This window comes from Clarias gariepinus, chromosome 16 (genome assembly GCF_024256425.1).
Source record: "Clarias gariepinus isolate MV-2021 ecotype Netherlands chromosome 16, CGAR_prim_01v2, whole genome shotgun sequence".
In the NCBI taxonomy this organism is placed as follows: domain Eukaryota; kingdom Metazoa; phylum Chordata; class Actinopteri; order Siluriformes; family Clariidae; genus Clarias; species Clarias gariepinus.
The window spans coordinates 31,341,927-31,360,599 of record NC_071115.1 but is presented as its reverse complement, the minus strand read 5'-3'; the positions used below and the strand labels follow the sequence as shown (position 1 = coordinate 31,360,599).

General features: G+C 38.0%; 1 protein-coding gene across 1 annotated transcript in view; it reads right to left on the bottom strand.

The window, feature by feature from the left end:
* Window positions 1-16,184, bottom strand: part of crybg2 (crystallin beta-gamma domain containing 2) — a 49,302-nt gene extending 33,118 nt beyond the window's left edge. The window contains exons 1-2 of the mRNA XM_053514328.1: window positions 16,002-16,184; window positions 7,036-7,126 (exon numbers count right to left, since the gene is read on the bottom strand). Coding sequence (XP_053370303.1) covers window positions 7,036-7,126; window positions 16,002-16,147 — 237 coding nt within the window. The 5' untranslated portion in view covers window positions 16,148-16,184. The remainder of the gene's footprint in view (window positions 1-7,035; window positions 7,127-16,001) is intronic.
* Between the last annotated feature and the right edge of the window lie 2,489 nt (window positions 16,185-18,673).

Sequence of the window (18,673 nt, the reverse complement as noted above, 5' to 3'; positions counted from 1 at the left end):
GATGGTGCGGATGGTCAGTAACCCAGGAAACCAGTGTGGGGAATTACTGTATGGAGCTGTGGGAAAGGCCATCTGCCAAATGACAAAAAAAAAAACACCTAAATCTTCATCTTGTTTGTTTCTTTATCTTACCTGTTTTTAAATCACTTCATCAAACACTTTACACAGATAAATATCTTGTAGAAATAAAGGTGAAGAAACAGCCAGTGTTCTTAGGCCAGAGACGTGTACTTTTAATGCAACATTTTGATTTGGACCCATTTAGAGGAAGTGTGGACTTATGCTGAGTACTTTAACATGTGTGGAAGGAGTCTCCAGTGTCAGTGCTTTGTAACAGTCAATGGTAAAGCTCTAACTCTCCCACATCTTCAGAGGACTCAGGATTTACACTTCTTTCCATTTTTCTATAACAAACAACATCAAGCTTTTTAAAAATTAATAATAAATTATTTTTATTTTAAATTTTACTAATAATTTTAGTAATTCCACAATTGTTTACAATCTATACGTTTACAATCAATAAATAAATTGTTTACAAAACAAAGTTTTTTGTAGTGTTTAAATTTAGAACAAAATTATGCACTAAGGATAAAAATATTGTATACAATGTTTCTTCTTTCTAAATAACATCTTAAACAATAGTCATTAAAACTGGTGGAAAACATTTATTGATTAAAATAGGCATTAAATAATAATATTACAGAATTTAAATTGTAATCAGATTTTACATTTCGTTATGTATCATAAATAGAAATAAAATCAGAGCTCACACTTTTTCTAAATGATCTTCCTCTAACAAATGAAATCATGTTCGCTGGAGCATTTAATTTATAATTAATGAGAGTCTACTTAAAGGATCCATCGTTTTATAGATTATTAGAGACAATAGTTACATAGTAACATCAGAACAAATCTCTAAATCTCAGAGCTCTCCATGTGGACAGGGATAGAACAAGCAGACCACTGATGAGTTAATGGAACCAAACACAGATTACAAAAGGTTTAACATTCCCTCTGTTCTGTAACGTGCTCTAAATTAACGTGCGCCAGTCGTACAGACCTGCGATTCACGTCAGAGATAATAATCAAAAACCTGATTGTGCAAATTTCTGAGTGATCCTAAAAAAAACAGTGGTTTCTGGTTCTTTAAGAAGGTGTGGTGGCTCTCACAAAGTCAACCTACATGTCTTTGGACCGAGGAAGGAAACTTGAGTACCTTAAGGAAACCCACCAAGCACAGGGAGAACCTGCAGTAATGCACAGAACCCTTAATGATATTAATAATCAGAGATGGCGCAGATGATGATGATGATATCCAGAACCAATGGATGGTGGATTTGATATCAAAGGGGAAAAAAGTCAGTCCTGGTTCTGTAACAAATGAAACTTTTACACATTTTTATTAGAATAGCTTTTTAATTTTTAATTATTATATTTGTATTTAATACCCTTCAAGTTTCAGTATTCGTGGTATTTAAGGGAAACTATATGGACAAAAGTATTTGTCCAAACCTGCAATGTCATTGTATCCAAACACACACACTTCTGTATGGAGTCGGTCCCCCTTCTGCAGCTATAACAGCTTCCACTCTTCTAGGAAGGCCGTCGACAATTCTGTGGGAATTCGTGTCTTTATAAGGTCAGGCACTGATGTTGGACCAGAAGGTTTGGCTCACAATCTCCGTTCCAGTTTATCCCAAAGGTGCTCGATGGAGTTGAGGTCAGGGCTCTGTATTCGGGCCGGTCGAGTTCTTCCACACCGAACTCATCGAACCATGTCTTCATAGTCCTTGCTTTGTGCACTGGGGCGGAGTCATGGTGGAATGGAAAAGGGTCTACACCAAGTTCAGTGAAACATGGCATTGTCCAAGATGTCTTGGTATACTGAAGCATTAAGATTGTCCTTCACTGAGCATTGGGGTCTGACTGAAACACCTGAATTTAATAATTAACAGTTTTGGACTTTTGTCCATATAATGTAACTTATTACATATTTTACATTGAATCTCATCTATCACACAATAAACTACTGCATGAACGTACGTCTATTGAAATGAATCATAAATATTACATTATTAAATTCAGGTGTTTCGACCAATAAAAAGGGGCTGAAACCCTGTTGAGCAGTTAAGCAGCATCAGTAACGTGTAGTTAAATACTTAAATGTAAACCACAATATTTAAATAAGCGATAATTTAATGAGTGTAATTTGAATTTAAGTCATTCTGCACGGTGTCAGATGATCAGGACGGTTCTGATGCCGCTCGCCGGCTCAACAGATTCCTCTAGAATAATATCATTTACATTATAATTGCTGTCATTCTTTTTCCTCATATTTTTATCTGTGTGGAGAGTCAAAGAAAGAATTCCTTCCAGTGATGAAAAGTGAAATTAATGCACAGGAAAAAAGCAACATAATGGTATTTTGCGAGCTTGTTTAAACATGTTATGGGTTCTATCCCAACAGGAATTTTCAGTTGTTAAAACGTTGTTACGCTGTTCATTTGGCAATGTTACAAACATTAGGACACGACTGGTACAGGATTTAAAGTTAGAACTACTTTAATAAAACAATTTTGGACCAACAATAATTGCGTGACAAAACGACATTTTATTTTAATCTCCTTTACTGCATTCTTAAAACGCACTTCCTACTTTTTTTTCGCCACTAAGCCGATCAGAGGCGGGTAGTAACGTAGAGTTACGTTTAGTAAAAAAAAACAACAAAATAAAAAGTACTTTTATGAGTATGAGTTTTACTGCAGCGTACTGTTTACTGTTACTTGAGTAGATTTGTGAAGAAGAAACGCGACTCTCACTCCACGACATTCGGCTCCACTCGACCTGTTACTGTTCTACCATTTATTCTACACGTGCAGCTGGTGGATCTACCACATGACTGATCACCAATCAGACGCAGCAACAATAAACACGTTAGTCAGACACGTGTTCAGGCGGAATTGTGGGAGAAAATCTTCAGCCGGCATCCCTGGCATCATAAACAAAGCATGTTTCGCTTGTAAAAGCACAGCTTTATATTGCAATGTCTTCTCTATCTGACAAAACAGACAGAAACTTCAGCGCATAAAAACACGATTTCTAACCGGAGGGAACATGGCGCCGTAAGTTTAGCTGTTTCACTATATAATTATTATAATTACACTATATATATATATATATATATACACTTAACAAAAATATAAACGCAACACCTTTGTTTCTGCTCCGATTTTTCATGAGATGGACTTAAAGATCTAAACTTCATTACAGATACACAATATTACCATTTCTCTCAAACATTGTTCACAAATCAGTCTAAATGTGTGATAGTGAGCACTTCTGCTTTGCTGAGATAATCCATCCCACCTCACAGGTGTGCCACATCAAGATGCTGATCTGACATCATGAGTAGTGCACAGGTGTACCTTATACTGCCCACAATAAAAGGCCACCCTGGAATGTGCGTTTTTTTGCTTTATTGGGGGTCTGGGGACTCAGAACCGGTCAGTATCTGGTGTGACCACCATTTGCCTCATGCAGTGCAACACATCTTCTTCGCATAGAGTTTATCAGATTGTCAATTGTGGCCTGTGGAATGTTGGTCCACTCCTCTTCAATGGCCGTGCGAAGTTGTTGGATATTAGTGGGAACTGGTACGCGCTGTCGTATACGCCGGTCAAGCACATCCCAAACATGCTCAACGGGTGACATGTCCGGTGAGTATGCTGGCCATGCAAGAACTGGGACATTTTCAGCTTCCAAGAACTGTGTACAGATCCTTGCAACATGAGGCCGTGCATTATCTTGCTGAAACATGAGGTGATGTTCATGGATGTATGGCACAACAATGGGCCTCAGGATCTCATCACGGTATCTCTGTGCATTCAAAATGCCATCAATAAAATGTACCTGTGTTCTTCGTCCATAACAGATGCCTGCCCATACCATAACCCCACCACCACCATGGGCCACTCGGTCCACAACATTGACATCAGCAAAGCGCTCACCCACACGACGCCACACACGCTGTCTGCCATCTGCCCTGAACAATGTAAACCGAGATTCATCCGTGAAGAGAACACCTCTCCAACGTGCCAGACGCCATCGAAGGTGAGCATTTGCCCACTCAAGTCTGTTACGGTGACGAGCTGGAGTCAGGTCAAGACCCCGATGAGGACGACGAGCATGCGGTTGAGCTTCCCTGAGACGGTTTCTGACAGTTTGTGCAGAAATTGTTTGGTTATGCAAATCTCAGACGATCTTGGAGGTGAACCTGCTGGATGTGGAGGTCCTGGGCTGGTGTGGTTACACGTGGTCTGCGGTTGTGAGGCCGGTTGGATGTACTGCCATATTCTCTGAAACGCCTTTGGAGACGGCTTATGGTGGAGAAATGAACATTCAATGCACGAGCAACAGATCTGGTTGACATTCCTGCTGTCAGCATGCCAATTGCACGCTCCCTCAATGCTTGTGGCATCTGTGGCATTTTGCTGTGAGACAAAACTGCACATTCCAGGGTGGCCTTTTATTGTGGGCAGTATAAGGTACACCTGTGCACTACTCATGATGTCAGATCAGCATCTTGATGTGGCACACCTGTGAGGTGGGATGGATTATCTCAGCAAAGCAGAAGTGCTCACTATCACACATTTAGACTGATTTGTGAACAATGTTTGAGAGAAATGGTAATATTGTGTATCTGGAATGAAGTTTAGATCTTTAAGTCCATCTCATGAAAAATCGGAGCAGAAACAAAGGTGTTGCGTTTATATTTTTGTTGAGTGTATATAATATACTATACTTATATTATATATGCTGTATACTGTGTGTGTGTGTATATACTGTATACACACACACTAATTATATAATTATATAATAATTATAATAATAATAATAATAATCTGACATTTACTCAGTTACTCAGTACTTAAGTATCTTTTCACCGAATACTTTTTTCCTCTTACTTGAGTAATATTATTTTGCAGTACAGCTACTCTTACTTAAGTACATTCTTTGGCTCCTCTACCCACCAGTGAAGCCGATGCCCTGAGCAGAACTCCAGCCCCGGTCTCAGCTCCATCTTATTTTCATGTATTTAAGACTCTCATTCACTAATCCTCCGCCTTCAGGTTGTTTAATAAACTTTTCTTTTATGTGCAAATCCACATCTTTCCTTCACATCTTGCTTCTCCTGTCACTAGCGCTGGCTGTGCTGCGTTTGGAAGCCATGATCCACTTCACTGTAATATTTCATGATGATAATTAAAAAACTGAGAGAGATAACGCTACGACACTTAAGAGACGCATGAGCACTTTTTTTCTGTCCAGTTCAGGATTTCTGAACGCTGTGAGAATGGACGTTAAGTGTATAATAAATATAAATAAATGTTGATATTCCGTTCTTTTAAGTTTGTATTAAGGTTAATCCGGTTATCACAGTACAGGCTAACACACACACACACACACACACACATATAGTGACAAGTTCAAGTTTATAAAGAGTTCCATCAAAGCACACACAATTCACAGCTTGTAATTTTGACGTGAACAACCTGCTGTGAACGGACGACGTTCCCGCCTTTCAGCACTCGTTATTCACCTCCAGTGAAGCAGCATGACACGTGCACACACACCCACACACCCACACACACACGCACTCTGCATGCCATACATTGTACTTGAAGCCTGCTGTTAGTTTATTATTACATATAATCACATAATTATGAAATTATGAAACGATCCAGTACAGAATTCCTCGTGTAAATTACTCACCCTGGACACATCAGACCAAACAAAGCATGACCTGATGAGGAAAACTTCTCGAACACTACACTTTAAATATCTGGCAGGTCCTGGGTTCTGCAATATACATAAAGGACCTAGAACCTCCTAACGTTTACAAATTTTTCAACTGGATTTCTTTAGGCTTCATTTTTAAAAAGTAGAAAAAATAAGGTTTAATTAATGATTACATTCCATCTGATCCAAATGTTCAGCTTGGAATCTTCTGAAAGGAAGGCAGCAACCAGATAAAGGGTTCTGCACAGGAACTGTCTGGTTCCACTTAAGGGACGACCAAAGGATGATCAAGACACCGGCATGGTGAAGCTCTCTGTTTGGAGCTTTACACAGAAATCACCTCCAAAGGATCACAAACGAACCATTAACTCTTCACAATTTTTAAAATTGTACATTTTAAAAAAGGAATAAAGCGTTCTTAAAGAAATGGTGTTTGGGTTTCATGTGGAACATTTAAATGTTCACCCAGAAGGACAAACTAAAGAAGCATTAAGTCTTCAACATTTTATAAGCATGTCTTTATTTTTTCCTTTAAAAGTCTCGAAATGGACATCTGAGAGGAGTTGGCTTTTAGCTTCCAATATATAAAGAACTCTTTTTGGAAATAAAAGCCTTTATGGGTTCTAGATTTTTGATGCACGTGAAATGCAATGAGTTCACATTTAATGATAAAATTAGTAAAGCTGATGAAATAAAGATTAAAAACTTAATTTGTAAAACGTCTTGAGAAGGAGTGGGGCGTGCCAGGGACGGGCGGATGGGCATTTATGTTGCCATGGTATCTCACGAGCTTTTATCATTAAGTTATATGATTGTTTTCCCTTTATGCTACTTTCACTATCTTTTTTTTAACCGTTAAATATAAATAAGTTTCAAAGTTCACAAAGTTCAAGCACATGAATGAGCTAATCAGACTCGTGGATCAACACTGCCCTCTGTCGGTCAGCTGCACAAACGCACACAAGATGGTTTATGGTTTAATCTTTTTATATATATTTTTATATATAGATATATATTTTATATATATATATATATATATATATATATATATATATATATAGCCTTTAGATAGATAGATAGATAGATAGATAGATAGATAGATAGATAGATAGATAGATAGATAGATAACAACAGAGCAAGAACCAAGAAACAAAAGGTGAGAAATTAAAGTACAAAAGCTTTAACCATGGGTCTGTTAATCAGTTAGCACGAGACTTCGAAAGGCCGTCTACTGACCTTTGACCTGGGCGCAGTGGCGTAAATAGACGCAGCATTCCAGTCTCCTCCACTGTGCTCTTCTGTGGACGCAGGATCAGGAGACTCCACTCTGAAAAAGACAAGAGTCCATTAACCAAAATAGTTAACATGCTCACTAGAGATCACAAGGATATTCAAAGAAAAACCAGTTAAGAACATTTGATCAGATTTTGCGGGTTTAGTATCTGGAATGCTGAACCATTATAGACACGTTCCAACAGGCAGGAAGTGGAGGAGCTTCAGGGAGAAAATAGGAATTCTACTCCTGAAGATCTGCTAAGGATCTGTCTAAGAACGGACTTTAGTTATGAATTGACTGAACATGCCTGAAGCTTCTCATGTTTTCTACTGTAGATGAACTTGTTATAAATTCCCCACATCATGTTTTTCTAGTGATACGGTTCTCCAACAGAGATGTCTGTTCAACAACTCCTAATCTTCAGACATGGTTCCAGAACTCCAACCCGGGTTCTTCTTACCGTTTCTAGAGCTGTGATTCATCTCCAGAACAGTTATTCAGGCCCATGGTCTACATGCGTTCTTTTGGATTATCAGGTAATGCCATAGATCTTGGCTTCATAACTCACACTTATCTGTTGTTTCCCTTTGGTTACTTCACCACCTATAATATTTAGGTTTAGATCATTCTGACCCCAAAAAACATCTCAGACATCAGTGACTCCAGACTCATTGCACTCACACCAATGCCCATGAATGGCTAAATTAGTGTTATGCTAGCTAATGACAAATTGCTCCTGTTGGTTTTAGGTTCTTGTTTGTAGGTGTGGCCTATCTGGTTTCTATGAGCAGTTTCGATGAGACACTACCTGCAGTATCCTCCAAAACCAACAGGTTAAACACGGAGTGAAAATTAGTTGTGCATTTTATATGTTGTGGTACACACTCAGCTTTGTTCTCATACAGTATGCGATTAGTGGTGTAGAAGTTTGCATATGCTGGCAATATTAAGCTCTCAAGGATGTTTTTTAACTGGATCAGTTTAAACTACTGTACTTAAGTACAGTTTATTGTGAGGTAGTGCCATTTTGCTAAAGTCTGGAAAAAGACCCAAACTGTGTCATGTCAGCTGATGTTAGAAACAACCCAGGAACCACCAAGGCACAGTTGTGCCATGACTGGAAGCTACTGAAACACCAATGTCACTGTTTCCAGTCAAGACAGTTTTACATCAACCCGGAGAAAAAGTAAGAAACCCTTGCTCCAAACCAATCTCCTCATCAAGCTCCACATCAAGCTCACACTAAACTCACTCTCTATTAAAGCTTGCAGCTGAGCACATCTGGAGGAACGTTTGGACAAGAAGTGTGTTTGCAGAAATACAGGAGAGGTCTTTAACTCCAAAAGCTTTGTAGAAGCTGGTAAACATGGTGGTGGTAGCATATCATTCGGTGCAGTGCACAAAGTGGATGAACTCATGAAGAAGCAGGGGAATCCCAAAACTTTTCAGCAGAACTTCAATCCATCAGGTTCAGGTGTGAACTTGTTGTTGATGCCCAACTAAAGCTGCTGTGTTAAAGGTGAAACCTGATAAAGTAGATTCACCTGAATATTAGGAGTGCAGTATGAATTCATTTCCTCTATACAGATTTACAGTATGATGAACTACTTCTAATATTTCACTCAAAACGCTCCAATTAAAAGTAACAATGTTTTTACAGTATGTTGGAACGTTCACCAGCACATAGTGGCTTTTTTTTTTTTTGCCTTTTTTTTTTAAACTGAAGCCAATCAACCAGCTCCCCACCATTTCAGCTGTGTTACTCAGAGCAATAAATCTGATCTAGACAGCAAGCCAGTTTATCTTTTCAGGATTATGAGATAAAAACACGAGGTGATCAGGGTTTTTGTGAGCTTAAGTTCATCACACACACCTCTAGTGACCACTCCCATGTCACACTGTACGGTACGTTAAGTCACACAGTGCATGTTTGGACAAAAGCCTTCATGTGTTTCAATTAGCAGGTATAAAGGAAAGAAAATAAAAAAGGGAATTTTGCACTTCGCAACGCAGAATATTTAGGCAAGATGATTTGAATATTGTTTAAACAGACTTTTTTTCCTGACAGATGATGTGTTTAGTCATTTTGTTCGCAGCTTTGGGAATAACTAAACAAATTTGCTTAAGTAACTGACGTTTGCTAAACTGAACATTAGCAAATGTACTATACATATTTATACACCTAACTGTGCATAGACATTTGTTAATTCACACACACCCAACACACACCTGCATGGAAGTAAAAACACACAATAAAGGCCAATCCAGAAATTTCCAGTATTTCCACTTCAGCATAAAGGAATGTACAGACTTTCTAATTTAATGTCAGAAAAGTGAGTCAAAGTTTCAGCGTGTGTAAGTGTGTGTGTGTGTGAAGGTGTGTGTGTGAAGGTGTGTGTGTGTGTCTGTCTGTGTCTGTGTGTGTGTGTGTGTGTGTGTGTGAGTGACAGAGCTCATAAATATGCAGAGTGACAGGTCCTTGAATCATCAGATAAAAAAAAAAAAGACACATCTTTCATCATAGAAAGAGTTTTGTGCAAAGTTTTTGTGAAACTGAGATGAAGACAAATTACAGTGACTCAGTTTGTCAAAAAAAAAAAACAAAAAAACCCAGTGGATGGAAACTTGTGTGAAATGTGACCTGGTCGCTTGTAGGAGCCCGGGATTTATACACCGTCCTCCACGTTCCCTGTAAGCAGTATACCCGCTCAATACTGGTATAATGAATTTAGACTTTTGGGACTGTGTGCAAAAGTATTGACCCCACCCCCACACACATTTCTCCAGATTAAAATGAATTAGATTATGTAGATTAGAACGGGTAGAGTGATGAGTGTGAAACTGGAAGTGGAAGCGGTCATAATAAATGTCATCACGCTACACAGATGGGCTGTGATGTGAAAGTGGTAGTGAGTGTCCCCAAAGAAGAAAGACTGGTGATTGGAGCTGACCTTAATGGTCAGGATAGAGAAGGGAACAGGGGTGATGAGGAGGTGATGGGTCTGGGGTCCAGGAGAGCAATGTGGAACGACAGATTATTGTAGATTTCACAAAAAGGATGGAAATGGCAGTGGTGAAGAAATATTTTAAGAAAAAAGAGGATCACAAAGTGACATATGAGTGGTGGAAGACATACTCAGGTGGACCACCTGCTGTGTAGGAGATCCATTCTGAGAGAGATTAGAGACTGTAAGGTCTCAGGAAAGAAGAGGAAAACTGAGATACACGTACAAGTAAGAGAGATAAGGAGAGTGGACAGGAGTATAAGATGATGCGATGTGATGTACTGTATGATAGCGAGTTGTATGAGAAGCTAAACTCAAATGAAGGAGAAAAGGATTTAAATCGACTGGCCAGATGTAGAGACCGAGCAAGGAAGTGTTTTGAGAAGGTGGAGGGAGCACTTTGCAGAGCTGATAAATGAAGAAAATGAGAGTGAGGAAAGGTTGGATGAGGTAGAGGTTGTAAATCAGGAAGTACAGGGATTTAAAGGATGAAGAGTGGAAGGGCAGTTGGTCCAGGAGGTATGGAAGCCTTTTGTATCGGCAAGAATGAAAGGGAAAGTTTACAGGACAGTAGTGAGACCAGCAGTGTTGTACGGTTTGGAGACGTTGGCACTGACAGAAAGACTGGAGGTGGCAGAGCTGAAGATGGTTTGGACATAAGCAGAGGGGGGATGAGTAGCATATATCGGGAGGAGAACGTTAGTGATGGAGCCACCTGGCAGGAGGAGAAGAGAAGGCCCTGGAGAGGGTTTATGGATGCAATGACAGAGGACATGCAAGAGGTTGGAGTGACAAGGGAAGATGTGGCAGACAGAGTTAGATGGGGACAAATCAATATATTGGTTGCATTTGGCAACTCTGTTGTGCAAGATGTTTTCTGTAAAGGTAAGGGCTCTTAGCCTTTGGAAAAGCTTTTAATTTAGAATCATGTGTGTTGAAGAGACACCGTCTAACTGTGGAACCTTAACGTATATGAGGTGTCTTCGCATGATGTTGTTGTTTGATGGGATCCATCTACTACACCCAGCGCTTGACCTTATATCTCCTTATAACTCTCTTTAGAAACTCTAACTCTATTCAAGTTGACCATTTCTGCACAGAGCTCGGATGCTAAACTTTTCACAGAGATTTGAAACTGCACAAAACAAGACTCATGTGTAACTTGTTCTGCCACATAACTAAGAGTTTATGAGTTAAAGGATGACAAACCACAATCCAACCTCAAGATGTTTCTATAAGTGGTTTATTCATTAGAAAAAGCAGGGAGTGTATACACCGACATGCAGGAAGGAAGTAGACAATCACAGTTTGAGGATAAAATGTACGCAGCAAAATACGATGTTATTATTTGGACTATTATTTGTTTAGCACACCTACTGTAAAAGTGAAAATGTTTGATTTCGGCAGAGATCTGATTGTTGTTCAGTCTGAATGCGGACTGTTTCAGAGACACACAGCTAGGAATCTCCGTGATGTCTGTGTACAGTATGATGATATCTCAGTTAAACAGCAAGCAACATTCTCATCATTCTCCGTTTACACAGAAAGGGGTGTGTTTCAGATTAGCTGTGTTTAAACAAGACAACTTGCCTTGTGCAAACACAAACACGGATGTCATCTCGTGCATCCAGACTGACGCTCACACGCTGCACTGATGTTCTCTAGAGAGGGGTTTGGATGGATTTCATCTCATCCCAACTCATATCTCTCTCTCTCTCTCTCTCTCTCTCTACTGTAAAAGTGATATATATATATATATATATATATATATATATATATATATATATATTAGGGCCGGGACTTTAACACGTTAATTTAGATTAATTAATTACACAAAAATAATGCGTTTAATTTTTTTACCGCATTTTAATCACACGTATTTTTGCACCGCAGAACGTTTCTCACTGGATGAGTTTCGGTGGACCGATTATACTGGAGCACCAACTAGCGTTTAGATAAAAACAAACCACAGTAAACATGGACAAAGAAGCTGATGAGACCGCTTTTGTTGGCCCTGTGGATGGGAAATTTTGTTATTTAAAAACGAATGGATGGAAGTGTCAATAAGAGCATGGTTGTGTGCAAGCTATTCAACAAAGAATTCGCATATCACCGCAGCTAATCGAGCCTCAAGTATCACCTCAATGCTAAACATATAGAGTTGAAGAGTCATTATTCAATGGTATACTAAAAATCCATATGAAAAAACTTACTTCTCACTGTTCTCAGGTCAAATATTTATATGTGATTAATTTCGATTAATTAATTACAAAGCCTCTCAGGCTGATATAACTTCAGACGAACAAAAACCAATAACTTTTTTTTACTGTACCATCATTTATTTAACAAAAATGGAGGCAATACTGAGTACTGCTTCCATGAGATTTAAGAGGGTACGTTGGGGGCAGGTGGTGCTCCTGTACTCAACACCCCTTGATTAATTGATCATGCAGACCCCCTTAAAAGCAGATGTTTGGGCAGTTTGCTGGTCTGGAGTGTGTGTTAACACAATGCCAGGGTAGAAGGGTCATAAAGCCATTCCAATCCAAACATTTTTGCAGTTCTGTTTAGCGTTCTACAGTAAATACGTTCTACAGTAAATAAGATTTATTTTCAAGTGGAAAGCCTCCAAGATAGTCGAGAAAATACAAAAAGAAATCCAAGAGCCACATCTCAGACCCTACAGGCTTTACTAAGCACATTAAATGTTAAAGTTCATGACAGCACAATTAGAAGAAGACAGAACAAGTATGGTTTGTTTGGAAGAGTGCCAGGAGAAACCTCTTCTGTCTAAAAATTACATGGAAGCACGACTGAAATCTGCAAAACAGTATCTGAACAAACCACAAACTTCTGGAACAATGTTTTATGGACAGATGAAACCAAAGTGGAGCTGTTTGACCTTGATGCCCAGCACCAATTTTGGTAAAAACAAACAGCATTTCAGCAGAAACTCCTTATACACACAGTCAGGTGGTGGAGGGAAGATGATTTAAGCTTATTTTTGCAGCCACAGGACTTAGGCGCCTTGCAGTTATTTAGTCGACCATGAACTCCTCTGTATATTAGAGCATTCGAGAGGTAAATGTGAGGACATCGATCCAACAGCTGAAGCTTAGTCAAAATTTAGTCGTGCAACAGGATAATGATCTGAAGCACACCAAGAAATCTACATTAGAAATTAAAGAATCAAGGTTTTTAAATGGCCCAGTCCAGACCTCAACCCAACTGTAATGCTGTGGCAGGACCTTAAGCAAGTTCTTAATGAACTGAAGAAAAACCTCAATCAACAGACCAATACGATGTGAGAGACTAATAAAGTCTTACAGGAAACCATTTGCTTCAAGTTATTGCTGCTAAAAGTGGATCTACAAGCTACTGAATCATGGGGGCACTTAGTATTGCACACTTGATTTTGTTTTCTTTTACTCTGACATACAGAGGAGTTATATGTATACTGCTTTGCTACAGTATACTGTACACTAGTACCACAGTACCCACACGGGTTCTCTGTGGTTCTTTAGACATTACCACAGGAAGCATCAGATGACTTTATAGAGCCCCAGGGTAGGTACTGTGGCACTTCAGTTGGTAATGTGGTAGTACTATGGTATGCACCACTATACTGCAGTGAGCACCATGGCGCTTATTAGGTACCACGGTGACTGCCAAAATAAAGCAGGTATTTAATATGGTATGTTTTAGATATGTTAGTACATACTACAGGTATGTTATTGTTAAAGGCAGTACCATATTAGTTAACTGCTGAACTTTGGTAGTCAGTAAGTACCTTGGTGTCATCAAGTATTGTGTACTAACCTTTGGAAGAAACCATAACAAGTAAACTGGTACTGCAGTTTACAATAAACATTACCAGCACAGTACATAAACAAAACATATATGTCTAACATATAACATAACATAAATGTGTTCCATAGTACCATAGTACACTCTTTTACATGTACAGTACTGTTACATGACTGTATGTACCAAGGTAGAACCATGTACCACTACCACTATATCAGCTAAAAAGCATCATGGCACTGTCATAAACCCACGGTACTATGTACCATACTGTATACCTGAACCCAGGGTGGAATTTCTTATGGGTTCCAACCTTGAATTCCAACTCAGCTATGTAACACATGACTCCATGAGAGTCACTCACACACATCCACACACACTCTCATACACTAACTCACTCACACATTCTAACCAACACACTGCGGTGACTGTGTGCGACTGTTTGAGCTGAAGAGGTCAGGAGATTTAGGAGAAGGCTTTATTTAATTAAGTGAATGATGTATATTATATCATACATTTCCTTTTTTTTTATCCTGTAAAGCTGCTTTGCAAAAATGACCATTGTTAAAAGAGCTATACAAATAAAATTGATTATAATTGAGGAAGGGATCAGAACATCATCTGTACATCATTTATAATGCATTTTTTTATTGTTTTCTATTTGAAAAAAAAAACTTTTCTTACGAATACTAACCTATGTAGAAGGAACTATAGGTTGGACATTAAAGTTTGGTTTTAATTCATCTGCGTTATTTTTATTCTTATTATTTATGAATTTATTCGTTTTTTTTGTGTGTGTGTAAAACATTAGGCTTTTACTAAATCAATTTTCCTAAAGATTTGGTCTTGATTAATTTCCACTAAAACATGTTTTCTCAAAGAGAACTTAATCTTTTCTGAATCTCCGGACATTGTGCTATCTGCCCTCTTCCACATACACAAGCTCAGAGACGCACATGATTGGCTAGTGATGCTGTGATTGACAGAGAACAGAGAGAGTATGCCCCTCCCACCCACAGACGATGCGTGAGTGAGATTTTTTTCTGCTTTTTTAGCGCTTCAATGAACTGTTTCTCTCATATTTTTAAGGCTTTGTGTATTCACTGTGTTCACCTCTTTAAGGGCTCTTCAAGGCTTCTTTAAAGGCTAATAGAAGAACGTGACTTCCAGTACCTCCTGATCCAGGAACACATTGTTCTACAGTACTGTCCCCAGAAAGAAAGAAACCAAAGTTGTGTTTTTTAAGGTTACACAGCTGTAGTGAGTACTAACAATCCCCCCGAGTTTAAGAACGGAAGAACTGGACCAACAACCTGCACAATCCAGAGTCAGATTTTTGAGTATTTTCATTTAAAGTAATCTTTCTGTACATCAGAGCATCCTGAGAACTCGAAAACTCTGGAGACCAAAAATACATAAAGCATGTATTTCTTTAGGAAGATTGATTGCATTTCCAACCCTTCTGTGATACATCAGTAATTGCAATAAGCTTCCTAGCTTCGAGGTGTGCATTTTACGGTATAAATTGAAAAGACAGAAACAGGTTTATTCACATTTAATGCTATTCATTTCAATAGTAGAGACCATAACGTGTGCACCAAGTATTCATGTAAAATCCAGTAGAGACAGTGTACACTGTAAACATATTCAAAAAAATAAAAATTATGTGCACCCTTTCAAACAGGGTAAATGTCACTATATAAAGCATTGAACACTTAATCATCTAAACAAAGCAGCCACTTTTCTGCAAGAACCTTTATTACTCACAAATAGTACTGTTTTTATAATACCTAAAGCACTGATGGCCCAAAAGATAAGACAATAAGTAAGCAAATATTGCCACCCTTACTGTATATTTACAATCAATAAAGTCGTATTCCAGAATTGTTGAATCGTTAAAACATCTCAGGAGATACTTTAAAAAAAAAAAATTATAGGAGAAATTTTAAACCCAGCATTTCCAAATGATTCAGTTCATAGTATTAAACTATTACAGACTGGACTGCAGTTTCAGGATGGCAGGATGTCAGGACCTCTGAAGCTGGCTGTGTGTTTAGCACTCATTCAGACTGCACTCATTAACAGGAATAAGTCATGCTGCACTCAAGTTCTCTCACCTCTTGTCTTTTTTCTTCTCCTTCCGTTTAAACAGTGTGTGGAATTTGCTCTCCTGTTTCTCGCCACATTCCTGCAGGTCTGTGGTGCTTTTGGAGAAGAACAGGCCCTTCAGAGTTTTCCTTGGAGAGAAGTTGCTCTTAGCCATCTGTAAAACCGTCCAGCTTTCAAAAGGAGAAAGTGTCCAACATTCAGCACTTTCCTCTGATGCTCAGTGGGTGTGTCCGAAAGGCAAAAAGGGAAGAATGCCAGGCCCTGTGCTTCCCGTCTGTCACTCTCTCACTCTCACACTCCCACACCTGAAGCACACAGACCTACACCTACCTAACAAGAGGTAAACAAGGTGAGCAAGGTTGCCAAATGGGAAAAAAAGGGACACTTCCCCTGTCATTGATTTGCTTTTAAAATTAATCCCAGATAAAAATGACCTCAATTAATAACATTACTGTGTAACTCAACACAACTTACTATAAATCATATTTCTAGTTCAGGCTTGGGTTTAAATCTACATAGCAATCTGGCAACCGAAAAATAAATTGTAATACAAGAAATCACTTATGTAATTATTCAGATAAGATCTGATAACATGAGGGAAAAAACTTTGATCATTAATTTTTCCTTGTAAGTCTCTGATTTCAAGTATGATTGTTTTCTGTCCAAGGGAACTGTACTGTACATTGGTGCATATTAAGTGCTTATTAAAATATTGTTCAGGTGCTAAGACTATCATGGAGCTAAAACCACGTTAATAAAAGGTTAATAGAAAGAGAAAAAAAAAATCACATTTCAATAAAATTGACCAAACTCCAACTGGGTTCGATTTCTGACCTGGTTCGATTCCTGCCGGTGTGCGTACAGGTTGGTGGGTTTCCTCCGGGTCCTCCGGTTTCCTCCCACAGTCCAAAGACTTAGATTAGATTAACTGGCTGTCCCATCGTGTGTGGGGGGGAAAGGCTGCAGTTAATGAATTTGACCGCTAGATGTCAGGCAAAGACAACTTTTATGTTAAATAAATCCTTTATATTACTTGTTTTCTAAAATAAGGAATATCAGTATAGTTTGCAAAAATCGGATGATGTGTATAGATTTTTGTGCTGAAATAATTTTTTAAAAAGTTAAAAAGTTTAATGTTTATTATTGCTGGGTTTGTATACATACGACCAAAAACAAACAAACAAACAAACAAATATATATATATCTAAAATATAGATATATATATATAAATATATATCTGTGGAGACTCATGCGTGTGTGTGTGAGAGAGAGAGATTTTTATTTCTGAGGAGGTAAAAGTCCGGTTCCGAGTTATTGAGGGTGGGTAAACTGTAGTAATAAAACTCCGTTGCTGCGCTCGTGGTGTGTTTCCTGTAGCGGTGAGGCCACTTTATATGTCTTTCACATCTTTAGCACACTTTTCTGTCAGCAGACGGTCATGTTTACTCTGATTAGTTCCATCACTTCCGGTAAAGCGCCTTCTCTTAAAAAAAAAAAAAACTTCAAACCGTTTACCCGTTATTTTAAGATGATCCGTTTTCCAAACGACTCTTTGGAGTGTGAATCGACTCCTTGTGGTCACTGAATAAACCGATCCAAGGACTGATTCAAACGTTCATGTGAAGGAGTCGACTCTGCCAGCGCGTGAGAGGGAGGGAACAAAACGCGGGTATTTGTAGCGCAATTTTGAAATATTATAATTATATTTATTTTCAAAAAATCATGATTTATAATTACCAAATAAAAACGAGGTGTAGACCACTGGTTAAGGCTTAGCTGGCTAAGATTAGCTGTTAGCGCTCGCGCTAGTGCTAGCTCAGGCTCGAGGAGTTTTTTGCTAATTTCAATTAAAAGTTCAATTATAATATTAATTATGAATAATCATAATAGTTGTCTTTACATTGTTTAAACAATTTAAATTTAATTTGTTAAGGCTGAAAGAGCTTTTATTATATTTGCAGTTTGTTTCAAAAAGTTTTAATATTTTAATATAATAAATACTATTCGATTTGTAACTTTTTAAAATTTATTTTTTTAAACCTTAAAAATATTTAGTTATTTTACCCTTTACTTTAACTGCTTTTTTGTCTCAAACCTTTTCCAACTATAAAGGTTTATTTAAATTATTATTATTATTATTATTATTATTAATATTTAAGACTGATTATTTAATCTATTATTTAATCGTGAAATATAAATAAAATATAAACGTATTTCTGTCTTTTTTTATTAATAAGGTAACATGTTGCAGTTCCTCTATGATTCTATAGGTGGTGCTCTAAACTAATCTCAGCTTGGCAGGCAGAAGAGTGTCCTGTATGGTACAGTAGGAGAGAATTATATCCAAGGGTGATGAAGTGTTACAAAACCTAAAAATAACAATGAGTATTAAATTGCGATACTCGTGAAAATAGCAGAGTCTCGAGACCTTGATGTAATAATTTCAATATATCGGGTCATTGCTGATGATTTACATCAAATAATATATATAACAAGTTTGATGATAATGGTGTGAAATACCTAATAAACAAAGTATAGACATAATAAACATAAACATTATCTATCTACTATTTAACCTTTAATCTTAATACATTAATCATAAATACAAATCTCATTTTACTGTTAAACACGTGTGTGTGTGTGTGTGTGTGTGTGTGTGTGTGTGTAAAAACACAAATAC